This window comes from Sturnus vulgaris, chromosome 28, assembly GCF_052056855.1.
Source record: "Sturnus vulgaris isolate bStuVul1 chromosome 28, bStuVul1.hap1, whole genome shotgun sequence".
NCBI lineage: Eukaryota > Metazoa > Chordata > Aves > Passeriformes > Sturnidae > Sturnus > Sturnus vulgaris.
This window is the reverse complement of record NC_142270.1, coordinates 5,220,151-5,242,815: the sequence shown is the minus strand read 5'-3', so window position 1 is coordinate 5,242,815 and position 22,665 is coordinate 5,220,151. Positions and strand designations below refer to the sequence as shown.

The window sequence follows — 22,665 nt, the reverse complement described above, 5'->3', positions numbered from 1 at the left end:
GCGGGGCGGGACCGGGGGCGGCGGGGCCGGCGGCGGGGTCGGGACCGGCACCGGGAGCGGGACCAGCACCGGAACCGGCACCGGAACCGGGAGCGGGGGTCCCAGCCATGCTCAGCCGTCTGGGAGCGCTGCTGCAGCAGGCGGTGGAGACGGTGAGAGGGGCCGGGGGAGGGACACGGAACCGGGACCGCGAACGGGACCGGGACCGCAAACGGAACGGGGACCGGGACCGGGAATGGGGAACTCCGTGCCCCCCTGACCCCAATCCCGGTGTGATGAGCAGCGGGAGCCCAGTGTGGATCTGCTGGAAGCCTTCATCGAGCACTGGAGGGGCATCACCGGCTACTACCTGGAGACCACAGGTGAGTGGGGTGCGGGAAGAGGCTGCCCCCGGGCTTGGGGTACTTTTTTCCTGGGATTTGGGTCCTTTTTTTTCCCCGGGTGGGGTCTCTGCAAGGTGCGAATGAAGTACTTGTGGTGTGGGAACAGAGTCCTCCTGTCCTAGGAGAGGAGCTTGTGTCCTAAAATAGGGTGTCCTAAAAATGGGAATAAGGTCTCCGTGCCCAGGGATGGGGGGTTGCAGTGCTTTAGGAGGGGACCCCATTCCCCGGGACACGATCCCATATCCTGGGAAGGGACCGGGACAGAGTCCCTGTGTCCTAAAACAGGGTCCCCGGCCTAGGAATAAGATACCCGTGCCCTGGGGCAGGGTTAGGGGACACGTCCCGGGACAGGACCCCCTGTCCTGGGACACGACCCCATGTCCCGGGACAAATCCCTGCACCTGCGACGGGACCCCCTACCCTGGGCCAGGACCCTGATGCACTGTGGCCGCCCTGCCACGTGGGGACAAGGCACGGGACACTTTTTTTCCAAACCCCGGCAGGATTTCCCCGGACTGGGTGCTGTGCCCTGCCCGGCCCCGACCCCCCCGACCCCCCGGCACCCTGGCGGGGTTGGCAGGGTGGGGACAGCAATGCACAGGCGGGGACAGCGTCCCTTTGGGATCGCTCCAACCGCGCCGGGAGAGCTCCGGCCCCGATTCCCAGCGGGATCTGGGTCCTGGCCGTGCCCGGGGTGGGGGTCTCCGGTGCCCACCGGGGTACGGGATGTCCGGCAGTGTCCTAGGCCGGGGCGGAAGCGGCTGTTCCATGCTCACATTGCCATCTAGCGACATTCCCGCTCCGGAGGAGCGGGCTGTGATCCTAACCCGTGCGGGGATGGCACGGGGCAGGGAAAAAGGGAAAAGCCCTGGCACAGCCCCACCGGCACGGTTGGCACCGCACCGGGGCATCGCTCCCGCTGCCGTGCCCTGGGGGGACCCCGCCGCAGCCCCCCATCCCTGAATTCCTGAATTCCCGAATTCCTGAATTCCTGAATCCCCAAATCCATGGATCCCTCAATCCCTGAATTCCTGAATTCCTGAATTCCTGAATTCCTGAATTCCTGAATTCCTGGATCCCTGAATTCCTGAATCCCCAAATCCATGGATCCCTGGGCCCCAGAATCCTGGAATCCCGGAATCCATTAATCCATGAATCCATGAATTCCCGGATCCCTGAATCTCCGGATCCCCGGATCCCTGAATTCCTGAATTCTGAGTCGCCGGATCCCTGGATCCCCAAATCCATGGATCCATGAATCCCCGATCCCTGAGTCCCTGAACCCCTCTATCCCTGGATCCCTGAATCTTTCAGTCCTGAATTCCTGAGTCCCCAAATCTCCAAATCTATGAATCCATTAATCCATGGATCCCCAAATCAATGAATCCCTGAACTCCTGAATTCCTGCATCTGTGGATCCCTGGATCTCTGAACCCCCAAATCCCCGAATCTCTGAATCGCTGAATTCCTGAATTCCTTCATCCATGGATCCCTGAACCCCTGAACCCCCAAACCCCTGGATCCTTGGATCCCTGAACCCCTGAATCCCCAAATCCCCGAATCTCTGAATCCCTGAATTCCTGAATTCCTTCATCCATGGATCCCTGAACCCCCAAACCCTTAAATCCCCAAATCCATGGATCCTTGGATCCCTGAACCCCATAACTCCTGAATCCCCAAATCTCCAAATCTCTGAATCCCTGAATTCCTGAATTCCTTCATCCATGGATCCCTGTACCCCCGAACCTCCAAACTCTTAAATCCCCAAATTCCTGGATCCCTGAATCCCCAAATCCCCGAATCTCTGAATCCCTGAATTCCTGAATTCCTTCATCCATGGATCCCTGAACCCCCAAACCCTTAAATCCCCAAATCCCTGGATCCTTGGATCCCTGAACCCCATAACTCCTGAATCCCCAAATCTCCAAATCTCTGAATCCCTGAATTCCTGAATTCCTGAATTCCTTCATCCATGGATCCCTGAACCCCTGAACCCCCAAACCCTTAAATCCCCAAATCCCTGGATCCTTGGATCCCTGAACCCCTGAATCCCCAAATCCCCAAATCTCTGAATCCCTGAATTCCTGAATTCCTTCATCCATGGATCCCTGAACCCCTGAACCCCCAAAACCTTAAATCCCCAAATCTCTGGATCCTTGGATCCCTGAACCCCTGAATTCCTGAATCCCCAAATCTCCGAATCTCTGAATCCCTGAATTCGTGAATTCCTTCATCCATGGATCCCTGTACCCCCGAACCCCCAAACTCTTAAATCCCCAAATTCCTGGATCCCTGAATCCCGAAATCCCCAAATCTCTGAATCCCTGAATTCCTGAATTCCTTCATCCATGGATCCCTGAACCCCTGAACCCCCAAAACCTTAAATCCCCAAATCCCTGGATCCTTGGATCCCTGAACCCCTGAATTCCTGAATCCCCAAATCCCCGAATCCCTGAATCCCTGAATTCCTGAATTCCTTCATCCATGGATCCCTGAACCCCTGAACCCCCAAATCCCCGAATCTCTGAATCCCTGAATTCGTGAATTCCTTCATCCATGGATCCCTGAACCCCCAAACCCTTAAATCCCCAAATCCCTGGATCCTTGGATCCCTGAACCCCTGAACCCCCAAACCCTTAAATCCCCAAATCCCTGGATCCTTGGATCCCTGTACCCCCGAACCCCCAAACCCTTAAATCCCCAAATTCCTGGATCCCTGAATCCCGAAATCCCCAAATCTCTGAATCCCTGAATTCCTGAATTCCTTCATCCATGGATCCCTGAGCCCCCGAACCCCCAAACTCTTAAATCCCCAAATCCCTGGATCCTTGGATCCCTGAACCCCTGAATCCCCAAATCCCCAAATCTCTGAATCCCTGAACCCCTCAACCCCCAAACCCCTGGATCCTTGGATCTCTGAACCCCTGAATCCCCAAATCTCCAAATCTCTGAATACCTGAATTCGTGAATTCCTTCATCCATGGATCCCTGAACCCCCAAATCCCTGGATCCCTGAAGTCCCAAATCCCCAAACCCCCAATCCCCAAATCCCCAAACCCCAAACCTCCAAACCCCAAACCCCCAAACCCCAAATCCGCGCAGACGAGAGCGTCCCGGCGCGGCAGACGGACATCCCGTGGCGGCTGCGGCAGATGTTGGACATCCTGGTGCACGAGCAGCGGCAGCGGCCGCCGGGGGACGCGGGGCCGTGCCTCGAGTTCCTGCTCCAGCACAAAGTGCTGGAAACGCTGGGAACGCTGGGAAAAGCCGAGGTGGGTGAAGGGGTTTGAGGTTATAAAGAAAATAAAATGAAATATGAACTAAAATAGAAAATAAAATTTAACGAAATGAAATTAAATGGATAGAAATGAAATTAAATGGGGGAAAAAAGTGAAGTAAAATTGGAATTAAAAGAAAAAGAAAATGGGAAAAAAATAAAACGGGAAATTAAAATAAAATAAAATAAAATAAAATAAAATAAAATAAAATAAAATAAAATAAAATAAAATAAAATATATAAAAAGTAAAATGGACAAAAGTTAAATTAAATGGGGAAAAACGAAAATAAAATTGGAATTAAAAGAAAATAAAGCGGGAAATAATATAATATAATATAATATAATATAATATAATATAATATAATATAATATAATATAATATAATATAATATAATATAATATAATATAATATAATATAATATAATATAAAAAAGATGAAATAAAGAATAAAATAAAGATGAAATAAAGATGAAATAAAATAGGAAAAAATAAATAAAATGGGAAATAAAATAGGAAAAAATTAAACTAAAATGGGAAATAGAAATACCATAAAATAAATCGGAAAATAAAATAAATGAGAGGTAAAAATAAAATAAGATGGGAAATAATGAAATAGAATGGGAAATAAGGTAAAATAAAATGGGGAAAAATAAAATAAAATGGGAAATAAATTAAAATAAAATTGGAAATAAATTAAAATAAAATGGGAAATAATCCCCCAGATTTTTTTTTTTTTTTGACGCAGCGAATTGAGCCAAACCCCTGATTGTGGAAGGGAAGGGAGGTGTTGGGGGGATGATTTGGGGGCGGTTCCAGGGAGCTCAGGGCTGTGTGTGCCTCCTGTGCAGTATCCGGCCGGGATGAGGCAGCAGGTCCTGCTTTTCTTCAGCCGCCTGCTGGGGCAGCTGCAGCAGCCACTGCTGCACTACCTGAGCGTCCTGAGAGCCGTGCAGGTGAGCCCACACCTGTGCCCTGGCGTGGGAACGGGCTGGGGAACCCCCAGCACCCCCAAATCGCCATCCCTGTCCCAAATCATCCCCATCCCTGTCCCAAATAATCCCCATCCCTGCCCCAAATCATCCCCAAATCATCCCCATCCCTGCCCCAAATAATCCCCAAATCATCCCCATCCCTGCCCCAAATCTCCACCCCTTCCCCAAATCATCCCCAAATCATCGCCATCCCTGTCCCCAATCATCTCCATTCCTGTCCCAAATCATCTCCATCCCTGCCCCAAATAATCCCCACTCCTGCCCCAAATCATGCCCATCCCTGCCCCAAATCCCCGTCCCTGCCCCAAATCCCCGTCCCTGCCCCCCCAGAAGCTGCTCCAGCTCAGCGGGGACCGCCTGGGCTCCGGCACGGATAAGGAGGAGGCTCAGTTCGCTGCAGTGCTCTGCTCCAAAATCCAGCAGGATCCCGGCCTGCTGCCCCATATCCTGCAGGTGGGGCACTGTGGGGTCACCTGTGGGGTTTGGGATCCCGGAATTGAGGGTTTGGACCCATTTTGCAGCCTCCTCTTTGCTACAAAACTTCTTGTGGTCCATGGGGAGGGGACACAAGAGATTGGGGGGGGTTGTGGGGTTCAATCTCTTGGGGGGAGGAGGAGGAAGGGGAAGAAGAAGAAGAAGAAGAAGAAGAAGAAGAAGAAGAAGAAGAAGAAGAAGAAGGAGAAGAAGAGGAAGGGGAAGAGGAAGGGGAAGGGGAAGGGGAAGAGGAAGGTGATGCCTACAATGCTTTGCTGCTCCTCTTCCTCTCCAGGGAAAGAGCATCCTGAATGGGAGGAGAGCCCCGGGCAGCCCCAGGGATGAAGGTCTGGAGCATCCCCCGGGCAGCGCTGCCAGCTCCCCACCCCGCAGGGACAGCGACCTCGTCACCTGCCTGGTGGGGCTGTGCAGCAGCAAGGTACGGGCACAGGGCTGTAAGAGCCTGGCAGAGACACAGAGGCTTCAGACGGCTCTTAAAATTCTTAAAATATTCTTTATTGTTTTATTCTTAAAATATTCTTTATTGTTTTCTTCTTAAAATATTCTTTATTGCACAGACGAGGTTCCAGCAGTTGGGGGTCGTGGGTGAGCCTGGCTGGCTATGGGCGAGCTGTGGGTTCTGAAATCCAGTTTTATTTATGTTACAATTAATTATAAACTTTTCATTCCAGAGCATCTTAATACATGGCTACCAATCAGCATCACACACAATAGCTTTTACATTTACACACAACCCATCCAAACTGCTGGAATTACCATATGATGGCAGTGGCTGGCCAATCATGGGAGTTAGTGGTCACATATTAAACTTTGGGACTTGCTCTGCACTGGAAATTTCTGAGATTTTTTCTCTACCTGCAGCATTGGCTTTCTTGTTTGCCTGTGAAAATCCTTTTGTTTGGTAAAAACATCTTTGGTTTGAGGCGGATTTATCCTTTGCTCTAAAAGCCCCTTCCAACTCACTTGTTTTTTGCTTTCTAGTTACCCAGTCAGACTGGCTCAGCAATTCTTTTCTTCTCTATCAAAACTTGCTTTCATTTCTGTTCCTTCTTCAAATTCTACATTCAGAGATCTTTCTGTTACACAAATGTATCTGTTACACCTTCCTGTCAAATCCTCATCCTCCCCAACCCAGCGGGTGACACTTGAGGGTCAGCAGGCACTGCCAGGCTGCGTGCCAACCCCTGTGCCCTCCTCTGTGGGGAAGGGTGAATTAGGAAAACCTCATAAATACGAGTGCCTAGCAAAAGACTTTGAGAATATGGAAAATACAAGCGAAATAGAAATGAGAGCAGTTTTTGACTGTGTGGCTGAAAGCAACTGAATGCCTGAAGGCCCCTTGGTTTAGATAATGTTTGATGCTGCCAATACCAAAAAACAAACAGACATCCTCCCTAGGCACGGCAGGAAGGGTCCCAGATAAAATTTAGAGATGAGAAAAGCAGTAAAACATGGTAATATAGTGATTGCTATAGGTTGCATGCACATGTTAGAGAATTTGTATTTTGTATTAGATCGGTTAGTGGAAATTAGAATATTCCACATAGTAGAAGATTTAATGTATTGTAAAGGGGAAAATCGCTCTCTTATGCTCTTACTCTCTTCGTTCTTACTTTCTTAAGCTCTCTTAAACTTTCTCCTCTTGCTCTCACTCTCTCCCTCTCTCCGTCCTGCTCTGAGCTGTGGCTGCAGTTCCTGGCAGGGCCTTTTATAAACCCCCACCCTATAAAATAAACTGCAAACTTTAAGACCAGAATAAAGAGAGCGCCTGAGTTTGTCCCGACCGTCCCAAGGCAGAGTTTCCCACACTCCTCCTCCTCCTCTTCCTCGCAGAAGAGCCGGGTGGCGCTGAAGGCTCGGGAGAATCTGCTGCTGCTGGCGGGGCTGTCGCAGGAGGCGGCTGCCACCAGCCTGGCGCGGGGCAGTGCCCTGTGCCAGCTGCTCACGGGACACCTCTGTGACCTCTACAGCGCCGTGCCCGCGGGCACCGACCCCGCCGATGTGCTCGCCATGGATAAGGCCAGCTGGAGGTGAGGGGACGGCGGGATGGGGGGTCCCAGGTGCCACCCAGGTGGTGGCACAGCCCCGCCTTCTCTGTCCCCTGCAGGTCGCAGGGGGATGGTGCTGGGGATGGGAGTTTCCCAGGGAAGGAGAGCCTGGCTGAGTTTCTGAGCTGGCTGGACTTCGTGGATGAGCTGGTGATGGGAGCCCACCCGGTGAGAATCGCAGGATTAATTAATCTGGGAATTAATTAGTGACTGATCCTCACTTTGTCACCAGCCCAGAGCGCTGAGTGTCACCTCCAGGGATGGGGACTCCACCGCTTCCCTGGGCAGCCCCATTCCAACACCCAGCCACCTTTTCCGTGAAGAAATTCTTCCTAATCCAACCTAAACCTCCCTGTCCTGGGGGGTCCCCACTCTCATCCCCTCCCTCTCCTCCAGCTCGTGGCCGATGCCATCACCGAGGCCGTGGAGGAGAAGTTTTTCCAAGGAATCCTGCAGCCGCAGCTCCTGCAGATGTGAGTGGCCCCATTTGGGGTTGTTGTGCTCCCCAGGACCCCCCCTTGGAGCCAGGAGCAGGGAGGGGGTTCCGGTTTTTCCCTGGACAAATCCCCCTCCCCACGCCGGCAGGTCGGAGCTGGCCGTGCTGGGCGCCACGGCCGTGCTGACGGGGACGGTGCGGCAGCTCCGCGCTCCTGCCCTGCTCCACCGCCTCGTCCTGTTCCTGCTGGGACCCCAGCGACACCCCGAGACCCCCGGGGACACCCCCCACCCCCTGCGGGCACAGCTCATCGAGCGCTGCGATCACCTGTGCGACGAGGTGAGCTCACCTGGGCTGGGTGGGCAGGGGTGGGCAGTGCCAGGGCGGGGGTCTCACCCTGCTGGCCGTGCCCAGATCAGCCTGGCCAGCCTGCGGCTCTTCGAGGAGCTCCTGAGGAAGCCCCACGAGCACGTGGCTCACAACCTGGTGCTGCGGAACCTGGAGGCCAGGGCTTACCTGCAGCGTGGCCCCGAGGAGCGAGGGCCCCCCGAGACCGACCCCGAGGAGGACGGGCTGTGAGTGATGGGGGGACTGGGGCAGGGAGAAGGGGGCAGCCCCCTCGATGTCCACCCCACTAATGCTGACCCCACACAGGGACCTGGAGGAGGATCCCTATTTCACCGACGGATTCCCAGACAACTTTGGGAGCACGAAAAATCCTTCCCCGGCATCCACCCCGTCGGGGAAGGGGCAAGTGAGCGAGGTGGTCAGCAGGTAAGGGTTTGGAGGGGCTGGGCTGGATTGGGGGGGCCTGAATCCCCCTCCCCATCCTCTCCTCCCTCTCTTGCAGCTTCCTCTGCCTGGTCCCCGAGGAGGCCAAGACCTCCTCGTGCATGGAGGAGGGTGGATATGACACCTACGTGCACGATGCCCTGGCAATGGTGGGTGCCTGGGGGGGTCCCCAGCCTGTGCGTGGCTGTCCCCGCTCTGTCTCTCACCTGTTGTCACCTCCCTGGCCAGGTCCAGGCGTGCCGTGCCAGCTCAGCCCCATGGGGGTGGCCCTCGTCCCCCCGGCCCCTGGACTCGTGTCACCCCGGAGTGGCTTTCTACGAGGGACATTTCCTCAAGGTGCTGTTCGACCGGATGAGCCGGATCCTGGATCAGGTACCAGGGATACACCTGGGTGCCCACTGGGCTCTGCTCTGTGTTCCCCCGGGACCCCCATAATGGGGACAAAGTGACCAAAAATATCAGCGGCTCAGAATGAGGGGATGTTTGGGGTCACCCCCACACCAGGTCCTGAGCATTCCTCCCCCATTCCAGCCCTACAGCTTGAACCTGCAGGTGACCTCGGTGCTGTCCCACCTGGCTGCCTTCCCCCATCCCCACCTCCACGAGTACCTGCTGGACCCCTACCTCAGCCTGGCCCCCGGCTGCCGCTCGCTCTTCTCCGTCCTCGTCAGGGTAATGTCACCCACGGGGCTCTGGGGACACGGGGACACCCCCTGGACAGGGGGGTGACTCTTTCCTCCCTCCCCAGGTGATCGGGGACCTGATGCAGCGACTCCAGCGTGTGCCCCACGCCAGGGCCAAGCTGCTCCTGGTGCGCCAGCAGCTCCTGGGGCTGGTGCCAGGAGAGCAGTGAGTGCTGGGGAGGGGACAAAATGCCCATTTTTGGGGGGGGGGGGGATTGAACCCCAAAGACCCCTCCCCAATCGCTGGTGTTCCCGCAGGATGGATCACACGGTGCTGTTCAAGGGCGTGGTGGTGCTGGAGGAGTTCTGCAAGGAGCTGGCTGCCATCGCCCTGGTCAAGGGGCCACCCGAGGGGCCACCCTGAGCCCCTCCCTGAGCTCCCCATCTTTGGCCAGGCTGTGGTGGCCACTGGAGATCGCCCAGCCCACGTCCTGGTGGCCCTGCAATAGCCAGGAGTGGCCGTGGCACCGCGGCAAGGACCTGGCAGGAGGATGAGGAGGCGCCGAGTCCTTCGTTGTCACCTCGGCCAGCCCCGAGGTGACGCCACGTCCCCGTGCTGGGTGCGGAGCCGCGGGTGCTGCGGCTCCTCCTGGGTGGTGGTTCCTGCTCCCCCCGCGCTGTCAGAGCTGCCCCGAGCCCCCCAAGGCTCCAGCAGGGATTTTTTTAGGCAATAATGGGGTGTGTGGGGCAGTGCCCTCCTCCCCTCAGCTGCAAGGACTCGATTATCCCCTGCCCTGGCGCTGTGGCAGGGGGAGGGTGACGTGTGTGACGCGTGTGTGTGTGATGTGTGTGTGTGATCTGGTGGGGGACTGTCCCCCCCAGACCCCGCACAGCCTCTCCCCAGGGTGATGGGACTCTGCTCCAATAAAGCTGTGACTCAGCATCAGCTCCTGTGCCCCTTTCCAAACACCCCCAAACCCCACTCACATTTCCCTCAAACACCCCCAAATACCACTCACCATTTTCCCCCAAACCCCACTCCCCATCTTCCCTCAAACTCCAGTCCCCATTTCCCCCAAACACCCCAAAACCCCATTTTCCCCCCCATATCCCCTCTAACCACACCCAGGGACCCAGATGCAGCAGCAGCAGCAGCGCTGGGTTTATTTTATTTCTACTCTCAGCACCCCCAAACCCCAACCCAACCCCACAGCACCCCCCACCCATGGCCAGCACGACCCCGAGCTGCGTGTCCCTCTCAGCCCACCCCCCAATTCCCAAATCCAGCTTTTTTGTGCCCTAACTCCGCACGGGCACCGTGGCCCGGATCCTCTGCAGGACTCGGCCCCGCAGCCGCTCCTCCCGCACGGGCCACCAGCGCAGCGCGGGGTCGCGGGGCTTGGGGGGCTCGTCCCGCTGGCTCGCCGGGGAGATGCTCAGCACCACATTGAAGCAGATGCCATCATTGTCCCCAATCCCCCCAGGCCGGTGCTGTAGCCCCAGCAGCCCCAGAGCTCCGGGCTGTGGCTCCCAAGCCAGGCGGTCCCGCAGTAGCCGCAGCAGGGGCGAGCGCAGCCCCGCGCGGAGCTCGGAGCGGGACGTGCCACAGGCCACCACGGGCAGGTGCGGGGTGCCAGCGGTGGCCAGCAGTAGCCACAGGTCGCCGGCGGCGTTGGAGAAGGGCAGGAGGAGGCGCAGGCAGAGCGGGGAGCAGGGCAGCTCCCGCGGCAGTGTCGGGGGGTGTGCGGGGCTCTGGCGGTAGCGGGTGGCCAGCTCCAGCACGGGCAGGATGTCCAGAGAGCGCAGCGGCAACGAACGAGGGTCCCCGGGCCACCAGGTGGCTTGGAGGGACTCGGCATCGGCCTCTTCCAGGGTCTTCAGGGTCCCACCTGAGCGTGCAGGGGTGGCTCGGATTGGGGGGGACAGAGGGACAGCGGGGAGGGGCTGAGGGGGCCCTGAGAGGGGACAATGGTGGCCCTGCATGCGGTTTGGGGGGGTGGTGGCAGGGGACAGCGATGTCCTGGCTCAAAAATGCCAAAATCCATCATGGGGCTTGCAAGGGACATCAGTGACCTGGCACAAAGGCGGCAGGTGGCACTGGGGTATAGGGGTGGGTGGGGACACTGACAGCCACCAAGGGGCTGGCAGGGGACAGGGATAAACATCACAGGGATGCCACTTCTCATGGAAATGTCAGGGGACAGGATTACCCATCATAGGACTGGCGGGGGACACAGATACCCATCATGGAACTGGGAGGGGACAAGGATTCCCATCACGGGAGTGCCACTTTCCATCATGGAACTCTCAGGGCACACAGATCCCCATCACGGGGCCAGCTGGGGACACTCCCCCCAAGCCCCCCCGGGCTCTTCGGAGCACCAAGGGACACAAACCTGTGGCCCGTGCCAGGAAGGCGAAGCGGATCCAGGCCGGGCCCCTCTCCTCCAGCGCCAGCAGCGTCAGGGGCTCGCAGTCCAGCCCCGACTCCTCCCTCACCTCCCTCCGCAGCGCGGCCTCGATGCCCTCGCCCGGCTCCATGCGGCCCGCGGGGAGGTACCAGCGGCCACGGCACTCGGGCTTGGCCTCCTGCACCAGCAGCACCGCGTCCTGCGGGCGGGACTGGCGATACTGGGGGCACTGGGAGGGTATTGGGGGGTACTGGGGGCACTGGGGGGATGGAATTGGGGTGATAGGGGCACTGGGGGGTATTGGTACTGGGGCAATGGACTGGGGGTACTAGAGGGCTGGACTGGGGGTACTGGGGGGTACTGGGGATACTGGGGGGCTGGAATGGGGACATTGGGGGTACTAGAATGGGGGCACTGGGGAGCTGGAATAGGGGTACTGGGGGCACTGGGGGATGGAGTGGGGGTACTGGGGGGTGGAATGGGGGTACTGGGGAAATGACCTGACTGGACTGGGGGGCACTGGTAGCAAAGGGTGGCTGGACTGGGGGTACTGGGGGAATGACCTGGCTGGACTGGGGGGCACTGGGACCCGGGGCTGCCTCACCTCCTGGTTGAAGAGCACGGCCAGCACCACGTAGCAAACGTTCCTGCCCAGGCGGACGGGCCCGGGGGTCGCGGGGGACCCCTCAAAAGTTGTCCCCACGTCCCAACCTCCTCCATCCAGCACCGCCTCCAGCTCCGGCACCGGCGCGTCCCCCATGGGCACGGCGGTCCCGCGGCAGCTGCGGGGACGGGACCGGGAGCGGGGCCAGCTCAGGGCGTGGCGGGGTTTTGGGGTGGCGAGGGGACCCCCCAAACGTGCAGGAGAGGGGACCAAGAGCCGCGGCGGCGGGGGGGCTGCAGGGGGTGGTGAGGGAGGGGATCCGGAGATTGTGGGGTGCACGGAGAGGGGGATTGAGGGGTGCTGGAGGAGGGGAAGGGTCTGCTGGACTGGGGGATGTGCAGCGGGGTGTAAATGGGGAGGGGTCTGCTGGGCTGGGGGGGGACGTAGCGAGGGAAGAGCTCGGTGGCTTTGGCGATGCAGGGCGGGGTGCAGAAGGGGAAGGGTCTGCTGGATTGGGGGACCCCCAGGGGGAAAGGGAAGGGGTCGCTAGGTTTGGGGAGCCGGGGGGGGCTGCGGTACGACAGGGGCTGGCTGGACTGGGGCAGGCATGGGGGGGCGCAGCACGGGAAAGGCTGGCTGGACTGCGGGGGGCACAGGGGGAAGAGCTGGCAGGATTTGGGGAGCCGGGGGGGGCTGCGGTACGAGAAGGGCTGGCTGGACTGAAGGATGCACGGGAAGCTGAAGGAGGTGAAGGGCTGGCCGGACTGGAGGATACTGGGGGGGAAAGGCTGGCCGGACTGGAAGATACTGGGGGGAAAGGGGTAGCTGGACTGGTGGTTACTGGGAGGAAAAGTCTGGCCGGACTGGAAGATACTGGGAGCAAAAGGCTGGCCGGACTGGAAGATACTGGGAGGAAAAGGTTGGCCGGACTGGAAGATACTGGGAGCAAAAGGCTGGCCAGACTGGAAGATACTGGGAGGAAAAGGCTGGCTGGACTGGAAGATACTGGTGGGGAAGGGCTGGCTGGACTGGGGGGCACTGGGAGGGTAGGGCCGGCTGGACTGGGAGATGCCCGGGCTGGGGTAGAAGAGCTCGCTGGGCTGGGGGGTGCCGGGGGGGCTGGAGCTGGGGGGGGACTGGGGGTCCCAGTAGGGCTGCAGGGCGCTCTGGGGGAGAGGCTGCTCCCAGTCTGGGGGGCACAGGGTGGGGGGCAGCGGGGGGCAGGGGGGCGAGCTGGGCTGCAGGGTGCAATGGGGGGGGGGGGCTGGGGGTGCGTTAGGGGCTTGGGGGGTACAGGGAAGGGTTTGGGGGGGGCTATTGGGGGCAATTAAGGGAGGGTCTGGGGGCTGCAATAAAGGTTTGGGAGGGCTCCAGGGTGCAGATTAAGGGAGGGTTTGGGGGCTGCGGTAAGGGGAAGGTTTGGGGGGGCTACAGGGGAGAGTTTGGGGGCTGAAATGAGGGTTTGGGGGCTGCAGTAACAGAAGGGTTTGGGGGGGCTACAGAGAGGGTTTGGGGGGGCACAGGGTGCAATTAAGGGAGAGTTTGGGGAGCTGCAATAAAGGTTTGGGAGGGCTACAGGGTGCTCTAGGGAGGCTGCAATAAAGATTTGGGGGACTGCAACGGGGGCACGGATTTGGGGGGTGCTGCAATAAGGGTCGGGGGGTGCAATAAGGGTCGGGGGGCTGCACTGAAGATGGGTGGAACGCAGAAAGGGTCGGGGGGGCTGCAGGAAGGCGTGGGGGGGGCTGCAAGCAGCATCAGGAGGATGCGGGAAGGATGGGAGGGGGCTGCAAGAAGCGTCAGGGGGATCCAGGAAGGGTCGGGGGGCTGCGGTGAAGCTCGGGGGGTTCCGGGCGTCCCCGGGCGAGCTCCGGGACCCCACCGCCCCCTGCCCGCCCCGCGCATGCGCCGCGCACTCACCGCGCCGGGGGCTCCGCCGCGCCGGCCCCGCCCCCCTGCTCGCCGCCTATTGGTTATCCTGTCAGCGCAGCTCGCTGCTCATTGGTTAATCTCGCTGTCACTCATATAGGGCGGGACTTGGCCTTAAAGGGGCCGCGTGGCGCAGAGTGCGTGGCGCAGAGTTAATTACTGTCGGTTAATTGGTCGGTGCTGATTCACACGGGGGTAGCGGCACGGGGGAGGGGGGAGGGTTCGTCGCATGGTGACCATCGCCTTTTGTTCATGGCACGGTGCCCACTGCACAGCGCCCTTTGCCCAGCTCTTATTGCCCATTAATTAATTAATTCCCCATTGCCCGGTGTTAATTAATTGTGTGCCCATGTGCCCATTGTCGCATGTTAATTAATTGTGTACCCATGTGCCCATTGCCCGGTGTTAATTAATTGTCTCGTGCTGGAGACCACTCCTGACCCCAATGGGATGGAGGGGAAATGGAGGGAGGCCATCCCTGACCTCAATGGGATGGAGAGGGGAATAAAAGGAGACACCGAGGTGGGTGCTGGTGGTGCTGGACACTTTATTCCTCCTGCCCCGAGCACCCTGGGAGCTCTTGGAGCAAAGCACCGAGTGAAAGGTGCCCGGTCCCGGCTCCCCACGGTGTCCCGGCCGTCACCGTGACCGAAGCTCCCGGTGTCCTCCCATTGCGCCGTGGCCTCACTTGCAGCCCCGCAGGACCCCCAGAGCCTCCCGCACAGCGGCGAGGATCATCCCATCCAGCTGCGAGGGTGCAAAGAGGGAGCTCAGCACCTCCCATTTGGGCAATTTTGGGGAATTTGGGAGAAATTTCTCCCCAGAACACCCACCTGGGCGCGGAGCTGGCGCGGGGTCCCGGCGGGGTCGGTGCGGAGGCGGACGGCGCTCTCGGGGGACAGGAATTGCTGCTCCACGCTGATGGTGCCGCTGAGGCTCTGCACCTACCGGGGTTTGCCGTGCCTCAGTTTCCCCAGGAGGTTGGCACAGCCTCTCGGGGAGGGGAGGGGTGTTCAGGGTCGCCTACCTGGTGGGGAGCCCCTGCGGGGACCAGCACGGCGTCCCCCGGGAGCTGGAGGAGGCTCCAGCCGCTCACCCCGCACTCGTCCCGCAGCCGCCGCCGCAGGGCAGGGTCCAGGTAGCGGCCGGGGGGCTCCGCCTTGACCGCCCCATCCTGTCCCGGCTCCTCGGATTCCTGTGGGGTGCCAGGGGTGAGCGGAGCCGCGGGTTGGAGCGGGGCCGGGGGTGGTGGCACCCACCTTGCGCAGGAAATCCCGGATCCGCCCCGCATCCTCGGCACGGAAGATGTGCCACAGTGCCCCGGGCCGCCCGCTGTCCCGGAGCCGCTCCCGCAGCACCGCGTCCAGCTCATCCATGTCCCCTGGCAGGAGCACGTCTGTGGGCAGAGAGGGGTCAGGGGGATCCTGGGCACGGGATCTGGGATGGGGGGGACCCCCCCTGTGCCTCCCGTACCCCGTGGGGCTGGAGTTGCGTGGGCCAGGACGCTGATGGAATCGGCCGCTTCCACCGACAGGTTTTTGGTCCCAAATTTCCGCTCCTGAGGATGCACACCTGGAAAAGGGATTGGGGTGGGCGGGGGGAGGGTGAGCTTCAGGTATCAGAGTAGGCGGGGAGAGCCCTAAAAAGCCCGGGTGTCCCCCAAAACCCGGGTATCCCCTAAAGCCCAAGTACCCCCAAATTCCCGGTACCGCACTCACCATAGGCCACTCGGACGCGCGGGCGCAACCAGCGCCGGTCTCGCTGGCCCCGCAGGTAGGTGGCCAAGTTGAGGCGGCCGCTGGCCCCGCAGTACTCGGGCAGGGGCAGGCTGGCACGCAGGTTGGTGGCTCTGTGGCACAGAGGGGTGCGGTGACACTCAGGACCCCCCACAACCCCACTGAGCCCCGCTGGCCCACTCCTGGGGACATCGAGGCGATGCCACCCCCTGTGCTGTCACCTACCGGCTCAGCTCCGTGTCCCCAAAGCCACTCTCCAGCTTCAGCAGGTCCCCGCTGCTCTGTTGCTGCCCCGGGGATGCTGTGGGAGGGAGCTCGGTGTCGCATCAGGGGTGCACAGCCCGGCTCCCATCACACCTCACCCCAAAAATCACACTGGGGACCCCACAGACTCCTCGTCCCCTCACCTGTGCTGGCAGCAAAGCCATCCCAAAACTCGCGGCTGCTCATCCGGACTCTGCTCTGCGGTGCCCGCAGGTTCACGGCCTCCACCTCCTCCTCCTTCTCCTCCTCCCCCGAGGGCTGGAAGGATTCGGGCGCCCACAGCCGCCCCTCCAGCCTCTTCTGCAGCCCTGAAACCAGCACAGGCTGCCGGGGCAGCCGGGCTCAGTGGGCTCAGGGGAAGCTGGAGGGACTCCCGGGTGTCCCCAGGGATGGGGGGCTCACCTGGCCCTGCCTCCAGTGCTCCTGGAACAATTTGTAGTTGCTGGCGTGGCCGGGGTCGTGCAGCCAGAGCAGCCCGCTGGGGGCCAGCACGCAGTGGGATGCGGGGGGGTCCTGTGAGCTGGGGGGGCTCAGCTCGCCCCCCGCCTGCCTCTCCTGGATCTTCCTCTCCACCACGTGGGCGATGATGCTGTCCAGGATGCTGGTCAGGCGATTATCCTGGAGGAGAGGGGAGCGGGGATACAATTAGGGAGCCCCTCAGCCCACGCAGACACCCCAAAAAGCGGGGTGGGCAGCAGGGGACGGGGTGGCCCGATGGCCACGGGACTCACGGTGGGCAGGGCAGGTGCCACGGGGGCGAAGGCCATGCGCACCCCGTCCTGCCCCAGGCACAGCTTCACGGCCGTGGAGGCCAGGAGGTCGCACAGGGTCGTGGTCTGCACGGGTCCCCCCCGCGCCGGGGGGTGCGGCCCCTCCTCGGCTCTCTCTGCTCCAGGGGACAACACGCTCAGGGTTGCCCACGCCGCCCTCTGCGTGTCACCACCACCCCCCCCCACCCCTCACCCAGCACCCCAAAAAGGGGACGGGGTGCAGCATCCCTGACCCCCCCGCCGCGGGGGGGTCGCAGCCGGCCCTACCTTCCTTGATGGGCCGGGTGGGCTCGGCTGGGCCGTGGCTGCGGGGTGGCAGGGTGGGCACCGCGGCCCCCGGCGGCTCCTGCAACACCCCGGACCAGGTGGGGATCCAGGTGGGAGCCACATCCCACGCCCCCGACACGCCCTGTGCAGGGTTGGGGTGCACCTGCACCCCTTTTTACCCCAGCATTCACAGTCCCCCCCCGCCGTACCTGCCTGCCCGGGGACTCTGCCAGGCTCTGCTCCGCTGTCCCCTCCCTGCAGGGACAGCGCGACTCGATGCCAAACTTGACTCTGACCTCGTGCAGGAGCTTCCAGAGCCGGGTCAGGACTGGGGACAGATGGGGACAGGGGTGTCAACACCCCAGCAGTGGCCAAAGAGGGGTTCTGGGGCTGGGGGGGACACACTCACCACAGCTGGGGACGAACTGTGTGGGGACCAGGGATGACACGGGGTGGCCCCGTCCGGGGGTGCACTGGGGTGGCAGCGCTGGACCCTCTGTGCCAGAGAGAGGGTGCGTTTGTCCCCACTGAGCCCCCCAGGGCTGACACCCTCTTTTTTCCACCCCTCCCTGTCCCCATACCAGGGCCGCTGTCCTCCCGCTTGCTGCGGTGGCAGTCGGGGCACAGCTGGAAGCCACATCTGGCGCAGCTCCAGTGGGAGTTGAAGAAGCCACGCTGGCAGGCGTCACAGAGCTGGGGGGCTCCTTCCCCCCGCCTCCAGCCTGTCACCCCTGCGGGAAACACAGCCTCAGCGTCCCCAGTGTCCCCAGTGTCCCCAATGTCACCCCCACCCTGGGCCCTGCTTACCCTCGGGCCCGCCGGGGGCTCCTGGCCACGTGTCCCTGTCCCTGCGGACGGCGGCACAGAAGGGGTCCCCCAGGACCCTCAGCAGGTATTTGGCCAGGCAGAGGCTGCTCCCCACATTCCTGCCCCCCACATTCCTGCCCCCCGATTCGGGGCCGGCCATTTCCAGCAGCTCCCCCTCGGCCTCCCCCAGAGTGCAGAGGCCATCGACGCTCAGGTCCCCGTTGTTCCCCAGGGCCAACCTGTGGGGAGAGGGGACAGAGTTGGGGGGACGGGAGGTCGCTCAAATTTGGGTGACGAGACAAGAGGTGAAAGATTGGAGAGGGGGGAGAGGATGCTCGAAAGCGGCAGGACAAGGAAAGGAACAAAAATGTGGGGTGAGGGGAGGGAATGCTCCAAAATAGGGTGACGGTGTCCCAAAGAGGGGTGACAGGAAGGGATGCTCTAAAACAGGATGATGGGAGAGGGTGTTCTGAATTGGGGTGACAGGAAGGGATGCTTCAAAGTGGGGTGAAGGGAGGGGATGCTCTAAAGAGGAGACGCTCAGGAGTGGGGTGACAGGAAGGGGACACCCTGGAGTGGGGCGATAGAAGGGGACATTGCAAAGTGGGGTGATCAAAAGGGATATTCCAAAGAAGGGGATGCTCCCCCTACACGTCCTGCTGGACCCCCTCACCCTGTGAGCTCAGCCCGGGCTCACCTGCGGAAATGCATCAGCCTGCAGGTGCTCTCGGGGGGCTCTTCCTCATCCTCCTCGCCCTCGGGGTCCCCCCCGGCTCGGGGGGCGCAGGCACAGCAGCGGGGGATGCTCGGGGGCAGCGCCGTGCAGGGCAGGCTCTGCAGGCACCACGGCTCCCCCGCACGGCCGGGCGGCTCTGGGGACACGGGAAATGCTTGGGGACACTGTGGAGCCCCATCCACACCAGCTGCGAGGGACTGGAAATACCCAAGGCCAGGTTGGACGGGGCTTGGAGCAACCTGGGTTGGTGGAAGTTGTCCCCGCCCATGGCAAGGGGTTGGGACTGGATGGGTTTTAAAGTCCCTTCCAACCCAAACCATTCCGGGATTTTGGGATCCTGTGACTGGCACGCTGTGGCGGGGGCTGGAAACTGGGCCAGAAAGTAGGGCTGGAAAGTAGGGCTGGAGCTGCGCGGAGGTCAGGGCTGGGATGCCAACACCTCCCCGAGGAGTCACTGACCCAGCCCTTCCAGCACTTCCAACCCCCGGGAATCCCACCCGAGGGTGCCACGCTGCCCCACAGGGACATTTCGATCCGTGCCCATCCTGGGAATCGCTGCCAGACCCAGTCACGCCGGGAAAAACCCCAGCGCAGCAGGTTCCGCAGCCCACACGTGTTCCCAGCTCGTGTTGTGGGCGCCGGCAACCGGGATCCAAAATTCCCTTGGGATTGGGTGCTGCCCCCGCCCTGTCCCCGGCCCGGCTGTGCATCCTGTGCATCCTCACCTCCATCTCCCAGCTCCATCCTCCTCTCCTCGGGGTCCCCCGCGCTCTCCGTGCCTTCACCCGGGCACACGGTGGCCTTGGTGCCCCTCTTGGCTGCCCCGGCTCCCTCGCCGGCAGCGCGGGGACCATCGGCGGTGCCGTGGGGGCGTTTGGCCGAGCGCTTGCCCTCCCCGGCGGGCTCGGGACCCCCATCCCTCCGGGGAGCTTTGGAGCGAGGCAGCGACTGCTCCGAGTGCCGCGTCAGCCACGTCTTCTTCAGCTTGGTGTGGTTGCTGGGGGGGCACGGAAAACGCCCCCCGGCCATGCCCAGGCTGGGCTCGAAGGGGTTGGGCACCCCGCAGCCCACCCCCGGGCACCCATCGCAGCCCGGAGTGGGGCACAGACAGCCCGAGAGGGGCTCCGGCTTGGCCAGAGCCGCTGGGTACTGCCCGTCCGCCAGCAGAGGAGAGGGATTGGGCTCCCCGCACCCCGGGGGCGAGTCGGGCTGGGCGCTCTGGTAGCCCAGGCGCTCATCTTTGGGCTCCGAGGGCCGACCCGGCCCCGTGTCCATGGAAAAATCGGCGCCGTGGGGCCGTGCGCTCACCCAGGGCCCCCCGCAGCCCCCCGAGCCGGGCTGCAGGAGGAACAGGGGGTGGCTGGAAGCGGGGGGAGGCGTGCGGGGATGGGGAGCGGGCACCGCCGAGCTGCCCCCCGCCCGGCCATCCCTCCACGGGGCTCCCGGCAGCTCCGGCACCGCCGGCTCCCCCTCCCCGTCTCTGTCCTGCCCTGCTTGGCTCTTGCCCAGCAGCTGCGACGCCGCTTGGTTCTTGGCGGAGGGGTGGAACCCGGGTTCTTTCTTCGCGTAAAACTCCTGGAAGGGAACAGAGGGGCTGCTGTCACTCCAGGCGTGGGGCCCTGTCGCGTTTCTGTCACCCACATCCCTGCTGAGAGAGCATTCCGGTCCCCTGCCTCAGTTTCCCCACACCCTTGTCAGGCTGCCCGGTGCTTCCCCAGTGCCCGCTGCTGGGTTCTGGGGTTCCCGTGTCCCCCGCTTGCCAGCGTGGGAAAGGAATGGGGATCCGCAGCAGCACGGGGCGCGCCCAGGGCTGGCAGCGCTGCCTCCCCACGCCCCCGTGGCAGCGCTGCTCCCGCCGCAGTGACTCAGCCCGGGGGTGGCATCACCCGCGGGGACACCGCAGCATCACCCCGGGGCGCATCGGGGGGCTGGGACCCCCCGTGCCGAGCTGTAAGGAGGGGAGCAGAGGGCTGTGTCCCCTCGGGGGAGCTGCCAGGCCCTGCCTTGGGTGCGGGTGCCAGCATCGCCTTTCGCTCCCAGCCGGGTTCGGGTGAGGCAGGAGCCGCTGTCACCTCCCGGGAGCACCGGGACCCCCGAGCATCCTCGCTCCGAGGTGTCCTACCTTGTTCCCTGAGCTGGAGCAGTCGTCGAAGGGGGTCAGAGCCGCTTTGCACCTCGGCGGGACCCCCAAGTAGAGGGGCTGTCCCCAGGCGGGCGAGTAGGAGCCCAAGCGCCAGTCCAGGCCGGCGAACCGCCCGTCACCCACCAGGCCCGGCCCCTCCGGCCCCGCGCCGCCGAACGGGGGCTCAGCCGGGGGCCCGGGGGGCAGCAGCGAGGACAGGAGGAAGGGGCTGTGCTTGGCCTCCACGAGGAAGGGGCAGTGGCGGAAAGCCGGGGGGTCTCCGGCCGTGTCCCCCGCAGCGCTGCGGGGCTTGCCGGCCGTGCCGGGGCGCGGCGTGTCCAGCCCTGGCACGGGCAGGGGGTAGCGGTGGTACGCGTGGCTGTAAAGGGCCAGCGGGGCCAGCACGGCCTCAGCCCAGCGAGGCCCCGGGCGATCCTTGCAGGGCTCCCCCCAGCCCGCTTTGGGTTGCCCGTTCCGGGGGGGCAGCAGCGGGGGGAGCTCGGCTCCGTCCTTGGGGCGGCACAGGGCGTCCCGCAGGCACGGCGGGGCCGGGGGGTAGGGACAGCCCAAGCGGCCACCGGCGAGCTCCCGGACGGGTCCCAAACATCCCTCGGAGCCCCTCCAGGGACATCCTTTCTCCATCCCGTAGCTCAGTTGCTCTGGGTAGCCCGGGAGTCCCAGCTCGGCAGCAGCGCTTCGGGATAAAACCATCCCGCTGCTCTCCATCCCCCGGGAGTCCTGCGCTGCCTCCGGGGCTCTTCTCCACCGCGCCGGGGTCTCCCCCATCCTCGCTTCGCTGGCCATGCTGCTGCTCCGACACTCATGTGGTGCTCAGCGCCGTCCCGGGCAGGCCGGATCCTGGGGGCAGGGACAGGGACATCAGTGGGGAGCAGCACCCACCCCTGCCAGGGCAGCGCTGCGGGGAAACTGAGGCACGGGGATGCTTGGGGGGATTGCCTTCAACCCCCCAGCTCCATCCTGCCGTGTTTGGTGGGAGGCTCCCCGGCATGGCGGGGGGGGATCCCCAGCTCTCTTGCCCCGCGGCATCCGTCGGGATGCACGATGCGGGTGGACACGTGTCTGGGGCGTGTGTCCCCGTCCCATCCCGTCCCTCCTGAGCCCATCCTGGCGGGGCTGGCGGCCCGGGACGCACCTCGCGCCCACCAGTCCCTCCGCACCCAGCCTGGCCCCGCGCCCGGCGGCTGGCACCCAGCGTGGGGAGGCCGTGCCCCGCGCAGGTATTTGCCTCCGGCCAGGGCTGGGCTGCGCTTCCCAGGAGGGCTTCCAACGAGGGGGGAGCTCCCCGCTCCCAGGGGCCCCTCCTGGGAGAAATGCCTGGGGGGATTTGTAGGATTAACCCTCCTCCCGGACCCGGGCCACACGCAGACGCGGGGTGCGGAGCCAGACCTTGCAGCGCCGGCGGTCGCGTCCCTTCCCCGTGTCCCCCAGCCCTGCCTGGAGCAGCCGAGGGGGACAGATCTGAGGTCACCCAGCTCCTGGCCCTGCTGTGGGGTGGGACAGAGCCGCCCCGAGGGCTGGGATGGGGACAGGAGCAGGGTGGGGACAGGAGCGTGTGTCCCCAGAGCCGCCTGTTCCCGTCACATCATTCCCCAGGACCGCATCCATCCCAGCCATTCCCACGCTGCTCGGGAAGCATCCCGGGCCACCCTGTCCGAGCCGGGGCACCCTCGGGCACAGGGACACCTTGGGGACAGCCACCCCATCCCTGCGGGGCACAGGACCCAGCCAGGCTCTCCCATCCCGCCCCATTTCAGGAAATTCTCCCAACACAGCTCCCCAGTTTCCCGAAGCTGCCCCACCAGCTGCCATCCCCCTGGTCCCCCCAGCTGCCCCAGGGTGACATTGTCCCCTGTCCTCCATCCCAGCCGGTCCCGCTGCTCGGCCAGCATCCCCACTGTCCCACAGCTACCTGGAGGGTCCATCAGGGACCCCAGTGCCGAGGACGAGCGGG

General features: G+C 62.2%; 3 protein-coding genes across 5 annotated transcripts; 1 reads left to right on the top strand and 2 right to left on the bottom strand.

Annotated features, from left to right (window-relative positions):
• The first annotated feature begins 26 nt into the window (after nucleotides 1-26).
• FHIP2B (FHF complex subunit HOOK interacting protein 2B) lies at nucleotides 27-9,995 on the top strand. The gene is made up of 17 exons (XM_014892945.2): nucleotides 27-152; nucleotides 284-362; nucleotides 3,486-3,655; nucleotides 4,510-4,614; nucleotides 4,984-5,106; nucleotides 5,423-5,566; nucleotides 6,982-7,178; nucleotides 7,256-7,364; nucleotides 7,593-7,669; nucleotides 7,782-7,971; nucleotides 8,047-8,207; nucleotides 8,287-8,406; nucleotides 8,483-8,573; nucleotides 8,653-8,796; nucleotides 8,956-9,096; nucleotides 9,173-9,273; nucleotides 9,366-9,995. The coding sequence occupies exons 1-17, from the start codon at nucleotides 108-110 to the stop codon at nucleotides 9,469-9,471; spliced, it is 2,103 nt and encodes a 700-aa protein (XP_014748431.1). The 5' UTR covers nucleotides 27-107; the 3' UTR covers nucleotides 9,472-9,995.
• Nucleotides 9,996-10,185: 190 nt separating this feature from the next.
• On the bottom strand, nucleotides 10,186-14,013 carry NUDT18 (nudix hydrolase 18). Its single transcript, XM_088180157.1, has 4 exons — nucleotides 13,983-14,013; nucleotides 12,063-12,240; nucleotides 11,444-11,657; nucleotides 10,186-10,936 (listed from the first exon to the last, which is right to left on the bottom strand). Exons 2-4 carry the CDS (start codon nucleotides 12,216-12,218, stop codon nucleotides 10,347-10,349), a joined length of 960 nt encoding a protein of 319 aa, XP_088036283.1. The 5' UTR covers nucleotides 12,219-12,240; nucleotides 13,983-14,013; the 3' UTR covers nucleotides 10,186-10,346.
• A 662-nt stretch (nucleotides 14,014-14,675) lies between these two features.
• HR (HR lysine demethylase and nuclear receptor corepressor) lies at nucleotides 14,676-21,497 on the bottom strand. Of its 3 annotated transcripts, none has more exons than XM_088180152.1 (18): nucleotides 20,694-21,497; nucleotides 19,297-20,146; nucleotides 18,533-18,707; nucleotides 17,836-18,074; nucleotides 17,610-17,759; nucleotides 17,438-17,524; nucleotides 17,238-17,356; nucleotides 17,029-17,107; nucleotides 16,723-16,880; nucleotides 16,394-16,609; nucleotides 16,135-16,315; nucleotides 15,953-16,028; nucleotides 15,710-15,840; nucleotides 15,465-15,563; nucleotides 15,251-15,387; nucleotides 15,019-15,186; nucleotides 14,825-14,935; nucleotides 14,676-14,738 (listed from the first exon to the last, which is right to left on the bottom strand). In XM_088180152.1, exons 1-18 carry the CDS (start codon nucleotides 21,495-21,497, stop codon nucleotides 14,676-14,678), a joined length of 3,843 nt encoding a protein of 1,280 aa, XP_088036278.1. The 3 variants fall into 3 exon arrangements, with proteins under 3 accessions (XP_088036278.1, XP_088036279.1, XP_088036280.1); XM_088180153.1 differs by having other exon boundaries at nucleotides 16,723-16,877; XM_088180154.1 differs by having other exon boundaries at nucleotides 17,029-17,121; nucleotides 17,261-17,356.
• Between the last annotated feature and the right edge of the window lie 1,168 nt (nucleotides 21,498-22,665).